The sequence below is a fragment of the Galeopterus variegatus genome, unplaced genomic scaffold (genome assembly GCF_000696425.1).
Source record: "Galeopterus variegatus unplaced genomic scaffold, G_variegatus-3.0.2 Scaffold2326, whole genome shotgun sequence".
NCBI lineage: Eukaryota > Metazoa > Chordata > Mammalia > Dermoptera > Cynocephalidae > Galeopterus > Galeopterus variegatus.
The window spans coordinates 173,806-183,160 of NW_007728437.1; the positions used below are offsets into that span (position 1 = coordinate 173,806).

Genomic DNA, 9,355 nt, shown 5'->3' on the forward strand with positions numbered 1-9,355 from the left:
GTCACATGAGAGCTGATTAGATATAACCACAATTTCCAAAAGCACCTTCTACACCTTTCCTGCCTCCTAGGGGCTCAGAAATCTGTGACAACGGCGAAGGCCAAACACTATTGCTCCTCTGGGATTCAGGTTTGTGTCTCTTGTGGACCTTTGTCCAATCTAGAAATATTTCGAGAGGGCCTAAGGAGTGCTAAGCACTTCTCTACACTGAGACACGGGAGAGAACAAAACAGAAAGCCCTAGGGAGCTAACATTTTAATTGGGGGAGGCTGACAATAAATAAAATATGTAGCTTGCCAAATGGTGATAGATGCTAGAAACAAAGCAAGAAGGGAGGATGAGTTGTGCTGGTTTGGCTGGGGGGTGAGGAAGAGGCATTCTCTTATAAAGTCATTGGAGAACACCTCACTGAAGAGGTGAATTTAAGCAGATACCTGAAAGAAGTGACAGTGAGTGAAATCAGCAAGATGCTGAGGAGGTACGAGGGTGACACCGTAGAAACCAAGTGAAGACAGTGTTTCAAGGATGAAGAGGGGTCAACTGCAGGAAATGCTGCTGATGTGCCAATATGAGGACAGAGAATTGGCCAAAGGACTTGAAAGAGCCAAAGGAGATCAAAGGCATCCTTGAAAAGAGCAGGCTGGGGAGAGAGAAAGATGAGGATCCAAAGTTGGGATGGGGAGTTAAGAGCAAACAGGCAGGGGAGGAATCGGAGACAGCGAATATAAACAACTTTTTTGAGTTCATTTAGAGAGAGCAGAGAAATGAGGCAGTAGGTAAAGGGGAGGTGGGATCACTAAAGGATTTTTTTCAAGATGGGACACCTGCTGGGATCTATTCTGGTTTCCCTTCATCTCTCCTCTTGCTTTAGACAAATCTACAGCCTCTTTGCCCTCACTCCTCAAGCCCAAAAATATTTTTGCAAAGCTCTATTCCCCAAAGGGTGCTGAGCCACAGGAGGTTAAAGCCTCAGTCTTCGGTTCCTGCTGTCTGCTGTCACTTCTCTCCTCTGGAGNGAGGAATCGGAGACAGCGAATATAAACAACTTTTTTGAGTTCATTTAGAGAGAGCAGAGAAATGAGGCAGTAGGTAAAGGGGAGGTGGGATCACTAAAGGATTTTTTTCAAGATGGGACACCTGCTGGGATCTATTCTGGTTTCCCTTCATCTCTCCTCTTGCTTTAGACAAATCTACAGCCTCTTTGCCCTCACTCCTCACGCCCAAAAATATTTTTGCAAAGCTCTATTCCCCAAAGGGTGCTGAGCCACAGGAGGTTAAAGCCTCAGTCTTCGGTTCCTGCTGTCTGCTGTCACTTCTCTCCTCTGGAGGAATGAGCTTGGCTGTCTCAGGCAGGGAGCAGGGCCAGAGCAGAAAGAACAAAGTCAGATAGCTCAAAATATCATCCTGACCCATTTAATTTGGGCTCTTTATCCACTTGGATGCCCCTCCCTAAACAGGGCACTCGCTGAGCTGCTGGGCTTTCAGGGCAGATACTTTTCTCTACCCTAGAATTGCTATTTGCTTTCAAGTGGTCTGGCCAAAGCAGTATTCTCTGAACTTTAGGTTTTCTGGGATCACCTGTAGGATTCTTGCTATTTTGACATACCACATATAACTTTTATTTATTTTTGTTTTTCTTTTTTTTACATATAATTTGTACTTCATGTTTTTATGTAAAGCACCTTCCTCTTTTTTTACTTTTTTTATTGTGCTAAAGTTCACACAACATAAACTTCACAATTTTAAAGTGGCTTTTACTTCACAATGTTGTGCAACCATTACCACTATAGTTTCAAAACATTTTTCATCACCCCCAAAGGAAACTCCATTAAGTAATAACTCCTTCCTCCCATTCCCTGGTAACTATTAATCTCCTTTCCGTCTCTATGGATTTGCCTATTCTGGGTATTTTATATAAATGGAGTCATACAATATGTGGTCCTTTGTGTCTGGCTTCTTTCACTTAGCATGTTTTCTCCAATACTACTGCCTTTTGTGTTTGATTTTTTGTTTGTTTTTTATAGTGTATTGTACTGATTCCCTTCTCATTTTCTTCTCTGTACATTTTTTATTTTCCTATTTTTATTTTTTGCTGGCCGATATGGGAATGGAACACTGGGCCTTAGTGTTATCATCACCACGATCTGACCAACTGAACTAACTGGCCAGCTCTATTTTCTTATTATATTTATTTATTTTAATTATTTTTTTCGTGGCTAGCCAGCACAGAGATGGAACCCTGGGCCTTGGTGTTATTAGCACCACGCTGTAACCAAACAAATGTCTTTTTTTTTTTTTTAATGTAAAGATGACTGGTAAGGGGATCTTAACCCTTGACTCAGTATTGTCAGCACCAAGCTCTTCCAAGTGAGCCACGGGCCGACCCCCAAACAAATGTCATTTTTAAGCTTAGTGTTCAATTACGTTGTTATTTTGCTGATTTAATAAAAAAGGCCACATTTTCACACCAGGTAGTGGCTTAGTAATGGCTAGCCTACCAGGCTGAGGGTGAACATCCGCATTCCCTCACAGGCTTCACTTGGCCCTAGGGAAATGGTTCGAGTCCTGTGGGACTTACGACGTTGACTTGGATGCCCAAATGGACTGTCTACATTCCAGGTGGAAAGTTGCAGATGGCAGGGACCAGTGTCCCGAACTTTGTTCTGCACCACAAGTATATGTCAAGTACAACGCACTCCCTTTGATAATACCTCAAATAATACCTCGTGCACATGTATGTGGATGGGGGGGGTGCTCCCCACCCAGCCAGATAGGGATCCAAATCAGACACCAACAGCAGGAGAGAAATGAAGCTGGCCAGGTGTATGTCTCTCGTGGACCTTTGTTCATTCTAGAATTATTTGGAGAGGGCCTAATAAGTGGTAAGCACGTATTAGTGCTCAAGGCAGCTGCTGCTGGGCAGAATGAAGGTTCAGGTTGGCTAAGCCTTCCTGATTTTTCAGGACAGCACAGAAAATTTGGATTTTTAATGTAATATCTCCAAGTTCTGAAATGTTGGTAACTAATGCAAACGTTTTAAAAAATGTGGGTAGGGGGCTGGCCCGGTGGCGCACTGCTACAGTGCGCCGCTTGAGAGCGCGGCAGCGCTCCCGCCGAGGGTTCAGATCCCACATACAGACCGGTTCCGCTCACTGGCTGAGCGAGGTGCGGGCGCGACACCGACGGCTGCGATCCCGTTGCCGGTCCCGGTCCGGTACGGGCACGACACTGAAGGTTGCGATCCGTTGCCGGACACGAAAAAAAAAATAAAAAGACAAAAAAATAAAAAATAAAAAATGTGGGTAGAACACACTCCTCATTCTACGGAAGAGAAAAAAGCTTGTAACGAAGACGTGACTCTCCAAAAAGCCACACAAGCAGGTGGGGTAGGCAGAGCCTAAGGTTTCCAGAGAGCTTCTCTCTGGGACGTAAAATACACTTACCCTGGGGCTCCTAGGCTGTAACCCTCCTACGCCTCGAGGCTCAGAGGACCAGGTGCAAAGTCCCCAACCCCCTCCACGCCCGGCCAGCCTCAGCGCCCTCCGCGCCGCCACACCGCACCCTCCATTCCCTGAGCGCCGCATGTTCCTCTGCCTCCTAGACGTCCTTGCACGGCCTAAAATGCCATCACCTGCCATCCCCCTGGGGCACTTCCTGTTGCAAGCCTGGTTTTCACTCGGCACACAGACCCTCCTCTACGCCCTATCGCACTCTCCCGACACGGTTTGCCCAGGTTTGAGTCACCCGTCGACACCCGGCACCCAGTGACTATCCCTGACTGAGAGCGCGGCTCGACCCCAACCGCGCGCTCAGCCCATCCAGGGTCCAGCCGGCACCAGAAGCCCAAGAAAAGGGCCAGAGCGGAAAGCGATGGGCGGGACGCGCATGCGCGGCCGCATGCGGCTTTATTGCGTCACCACGACTCCAGAGCGCGCGGCCCGAACACGAGCACGCCTCCCGCTCCTTCGCGCTTGCGCACCTGCCTCTGCCAGGCGCGCGCCGCGGCCGCAGGGCTGACCTCGGGGTCGAGCTTCTTCTCCAGCAGGTGCATGCGCGCCGTGGTCTCCGTTAGCATGTCCATGAGCAGTTCCTGCTGCAACTTCAGGTAGTTGTTCTCCTCCAGCAGCACCTGGCTCTGGACCCGCTGCACCTGCGCCTTCCAGCCCGAGGTGGTGGGCGAGGGCAACGGCGGCCGCGACTGCACCAACTGGCCCTCTGCTGTCCACCGGCCGCCGCGGAACACGAAGGCCTCGTTGCTGAGGCGCGTGCGGGGCGCGCCGTAGCTGAGACCCAGCTCGGCCTGGCGCGTCCGGTGGTCCAACAGGTAGAAGGTGGACATGGAGGAGATGTGGCGCAGAGGCGGCCGCCGCGGCGAGAAGCGCCGCGAGAAGTGGTCGGCCCAGAACTGCCGCAGCTGCTCCCACAGGCGGCCGGCGTGGCTCGTAGCTAGGCATTCGAAGGCCGCCAGGGCGAGGGCTGGGCGGACTTCGTCTGGGGCGCAGGTGTCCGGAAGGGAGCCACGGGGACGCTGGCGACCGAGGCTGCGCCCTAGCCTGGAGAGCCCCGGTGTTCTGAATGATGAAGAGCCAGGGGCACTGCTGGGGAGCAAGAGTCCGGGTGAGCAGCCTGCTTGGTACAGGCCGCCCCCTCAAACCACCAGGCCCGGTGAACGTGGGTTAGCTCTGCGCTGGCGCTTGGGGCTACCAAGCTGCTGGCCACTGGGGAGCCCATCCCTGCACACTTGCGCCAGCAGCCGTCTCATGGAAACCACCTTCACCCGAGACAACGCTGTCATTCCCTGATGATGAAGATGAAGGACCAGAGCCCTGTTCTTTGAGCTGCAACGGGAAGGGGTTATGGGGTGGGGGAAGGTAGGGAATCGTAGCAGAGACAAGTAGGTACTTTAAAGTAGGAGCGTGAAGAGCTGGGCAAGGCTTCACATAATGTTAATGCTTGGAATAGCAGAAGAGGAAGCTGGAAAGATGGGCCAGGGCACTAAGTGAGAATGCTGTATACGGCAGGCTCAGAAGTTTAGACTTCATTCTGTGGGTAAGAGGGAACTGTTGAGGGATTACAAAGCCAGGGTTAGATCCGGATTCTGGTGGGATGTCTAACATAACCAACAACACCATTACTGCCCTCATCATCCAGTTATTTGACAGTCTTGAACTGGCACCTGCTCTGTGCCAGTTCTGGTTTGGGTAGGGGGTCCCAGCACAGCCTGTGCCTGCCCTTGTCTTCCAGATGCTCTTGGTCCATCTGGGAAGACATGTGTGTATAGATCACAGTCCAGTATGCTCAGTGACATTCCGAGCATGTGCCATGGGCTAGACCTATGCTTAGGGCTCAAGGTAATGGATTGTGCACACTAGACATGACTTTTGTTCCAAGCAGAGTACACCCTCAAGGAATCTAAAGTCCAGATAACAGACAAGTCCCATTCTACCCAACTCTCTCCCCTCCCAGTCTCACCCCGTTAAGTGCTGATTCTATTGTGTGAGAAAGGAAGCTATGTGGTGTTTTTAATTCCTTTTCTGCCCATTAAGGGTGAAAAGAGAAAGAACTGGGGCAGGGCTGCCTCTGCCATGCCTTCATTAATTCAACACACACTTATTCCTCACATACAGTTGGGCAGTACCAGCTGGGTGGTACCATCTCCTAGATCTGGTTCAGGGAGACCATCTCTGGAAGCCCACATCCAGCCCACCCTTGAGGTTATATCTTCCTTGAGAATCCTTCCCTTATAATCCTCTCTGTTATGTTGTGCCTCACCTGGAAGATGTGGTGGAGGTGCCAAGCTGCTGTCCCAGGCCTGGCCCCATCTCTGAAGCACTCAACTCCTGTCCACTAGCTATGACTCACAATGCCTCCAGGCCAGGCCAGCCCAGGACAGAAGGGGTGCTGTAAAACAGACCCCGGATCTCCCCTGCATTTATTCAGTTCACTTATTGAGCACTTAGGGTGTTCCAGGCTGAGGACAGAGATAAGGTGAAATAACCTCACAACTGAGAAAGAACTTTGAGACCAAAAACTGAAGTAGGTAAATCCGTACATTTTAATAAAGAGTATATTATTGGGTAACTTACTTACAGGTAGGATCGGGTAGATGGTGATCCAGACTTCGGTGCAGGTGTTCTCTGCCCCAAGGGAAGTACGGGTTTATAAAGGAACTGAGGGACATAAGGAAGTATGTCTACTAAGATATATCTAAAGTCTTGTGATCAGTGAACATTTAACTTAAGGGTACCAGCTGTGTCAACAGGAAAGATTTGATTTTTAAATTAGCGTAGCTTTTTGGTCATTGTCTTAACTATGCTTGTCTTCCTGCAGATTAATGGATAACTTCCTAGCAAAAAGCCTATGAAGGAGGGTGGTCATAGAAAGGGCAAGTAAAGTTGAAGGGACCTGGAGATGGAGTTGGTATGGTCTGTATTCCCACACTGGCACTGCTCTCGGGAAGTGAAGAAGATACTCCTTCACCAAGTAACTGACATTCTTGGCAGGGGAGCAAGTGGGGTGGGGGAGTGGGGGTCCATCATAAGCAGTCTGAGACAGGAATTTGTTCTAGGGGAGTTAACAAGATAGTCCCTCGTGAAGCTAACATAGGGTGTCACGGGCCAGGTTCTAGGGTCAGGTTCCCTAGAAGCAGAGCCTAAGATGAGAATTCTGGTTCGGGTGAATTATTTGGGAAGTGCTGTCAGGAGAAGGGAGTGAGAGAAGCAGGACAGGGCAGGGAAAAAGGCTAAAACTAAGCAAGAGTGTGGTCTGAAGTGGAGACTAGCTTCAGCCTGATCCCGTGGTGAACTCTGAATACAAATTGCACAAGAGGGAGGCCTGCTTGAGACAAGGGAGCCTGTCTTTTGGACCCTTTCCCCACATTTCAGTCAGTTACTGGCAGGGGCAGCTGTGAGTTATTAAAACTTAAAGCATCTATAGGGATGGATGCACCACAAATAATAGGGATCTGGGTGGGGCACCAACAGCATAGGGGAGGGAAGAAGAGAGTAGATGATAAAAATGAAAGGAAATTACTAAATGAGTAAGAATTTCTGATTGTGATACGTGCAGTGAAGGAAATAAAACAGGGAGATACAGAAATTGAATTAGGACAGGGCAAGGGTTAGGAACTAATTTAGACACGGTGCTCGGTGAACAAACTTGACATTCATACTAAGACCTAAATGATGAGGAGACCCTGGCCCCTTGAAGATCTGGGGGGCTAGAGGCAAGAAGGAGTTAGGCATAAACATGCAGGACAGTGAAAGGAAATGAAGTCAGCCCTACCTGTCAAGCCCACCCAGGTGGTTGCTAACTCCTCAGTGTAGCATTCCTGACCCCAAGGGCCTGTTCTGGGGGCCTCTCAGTTAATTCACCCTCTTAAATGGCCCTACGAGGGGTCACATCTAGCTCCAGGGGAGGTCACAGGCTGGGGCAGGGCCAGGCAGTAGTGCCACCTCTTGGGAAACATTTTTCTTTAACAGTTTTATTGATAATAATAAACTACATGTATTTATAATGACAATTTGATATGTTTAGATAATTTATTATGTGAAATCATCCCCAGGGTACAAGTGCAGTTACAGATTTCTTTGTTCCTTCTCACCCCACTGCTTCACTTGACTTGGGAAAAAAAAAAAGAAATCATTCGGGCCGGCCCGTGGCTCACTCGGGAGAGTGTGGTGCTGATAACACCAAGGCCCCGGGTTCGGTTCCCATGTAGGGATGGCCGGTTTGCTCACTGGCTGAGCGTGGTGCTGACAACACCAAGTCAAGGGTTAAGATCCCCTTACTGGTCATCTTTATATGGGGAAAAAAAAAAAAAAAGAAATCATTCCCCCAAATAAAGATAATGAAAGTATCATTACCTCTAGGAGTTTCCTCTGGTCCCATTACTATATATTAGCTTGCATTTTCTAGAATTTAATATAAAGGGAATTATTCAGTATGTATTCTTTTTTGGCACTGGCTTCTTACAGCATAGTTATTTTGAGATTTATCCATGTTGTCACATTTATTACCAATTCATTTCTTTTTATTGGTGAGTAGTATTCCATTGTATGGAAATACCACACTTTGTCCATTAACTTGCTGATGAAAATTTGGGTCGTTCCAGTTTTGAGGCTATTACAAGTAAAGCTGTTGTGAACATGTTTGTACAAATCTTTGTGTGTATGTATGCTTTCATTTCTCTTTAATAAATACCTAGGAGTGGAATGGCCGGGTCATAGAGAAGGTATATGTTTGCCTTTTTATGAAGCTGCCAAACTTTTCCCAAAATGGTTGTACCACATCTCCATCAGCAGTGAATCAAAGTTTTTATTCCTTCACATCCTGGCCAACACTTGGTATGGTAAATCTTTTTAATTATAGCCAGTTTAGTAGTGTGTCTAAATTGTGGTTTTAATTTGCATTTCTCTAACGGCTGATAATGTTGAACATCTTTTCATGTGTTTATTTGTTATCCATTTTGGTGAGTGGTTATGCAGGTCTTTTGCCCATTTTTTATCAGCACCATGCTCTAACCAACTGAGCTAACTGGCAGTCCTGTTTTGCCCATTTTTAAAACTGGATTGTTTTCCTTATTGAATCGTAGTCCTTTAATGCTAGATAAAAGTCCTTTGTTAGATATATTTTGCAAATATTTCCTCCCAGTCTGTGGTGTTTTAGTTTTGATGAAATCCAATTTATCAGGTTTTTTTATTTTATAGTTCATGTTTTTTGTGTCATATTTAAGAATTAAAGAACTCGTCAAACCTAAGGTTACTAAGATTTTTTTGCTCTATTTTCTTTTGGAAGTTTTATTTATTTATTATTTTTTTAAAAAGATGACCGGTAAGGGGGTCTCAAACCTTGGCTTGGTGTTGTCAACACCACGCTCAGCCAGTGAGCCAACCGACCATCCCTATATAGGATCCGAACCCGTGGCCTTGTTGGGTTAGGGTTATCAGCACCGCACTCTCCCGAGTGAGCCACGGGGCGGCCCTTCTTTTGGAAGTTTTATACTTTTACCTTTACATTTAGGCTTGTTTTCCATTTTTCAGTTAATTTTTGTTTATGGTGGGGTTTTTTTCCTCCTCATAAAGATGTAAAGTTGATTCAGTGCCATTTACAGAAAAGACTAGCCTTTCCCCTACTAATTGCAGTGGTGTCTCTCTTGTTCATCATATGACTGTGCAAGTGTGGCTCTGTTTCTGTGCGCTCTATTCTTTTCCTTGGTTTTTTTATTCTTGTACCAATATCATATGTACAATATATATACACACATATATCAAAAATAAATATACATAGGGACCGGCCCAGTGGCGCACTGGATAGTGCGCCGCTTGGGAAGCGTGGTGGCGCTCCCGTCCGAGGG

General features: G+C 47.3%; 1 protein-coding gene across 1 annotated transcript; it reads right to left on the reverse strand.

Moving 5' to 3' along the window:
• Positions 1–3,913: 3,913 nt before the first annotated feature.
• On the reverse strand, positions 3,914–5,822 carry CBY3 (chibby homolog 3 (Drosophila)). The gene is made up of 2 exons (XM_008581325.1): positions 5,773–5,822; positions 3,914–4,598 (listed from the first exon to the last, which is right to left on the reverse strand). The coding sequence occupies exons 1-2, from the start codon at positions 5,820–5,822 to the stop codon at positions 3,914–3,916; spliced, it is 735 nt and encodes a 244-aa protein (XP_008579547.1).
• Positions 5,823–9,355: the final 3,533 nt, after the last annotated feature.

What these genes read in the sequence shown, in the direction of transcription:
- CBY3 (XM_008581325.1), bottom strand. Translation starts at nt 5,822, where the DNA reads ATGGGGCCAGGCCTGGGACAGCAGCTTGGCACCTCCACCACATCTTCC. An exon ending in ACCTCCACCACATCTTCCAG is followed by an intron (nt 4,599 to 5,772) that starts GTGAGGCACAAC and finishes CTTGCTCCCCAG; the next exon opens with CAGTGCCCCTGGCTCTTCAT.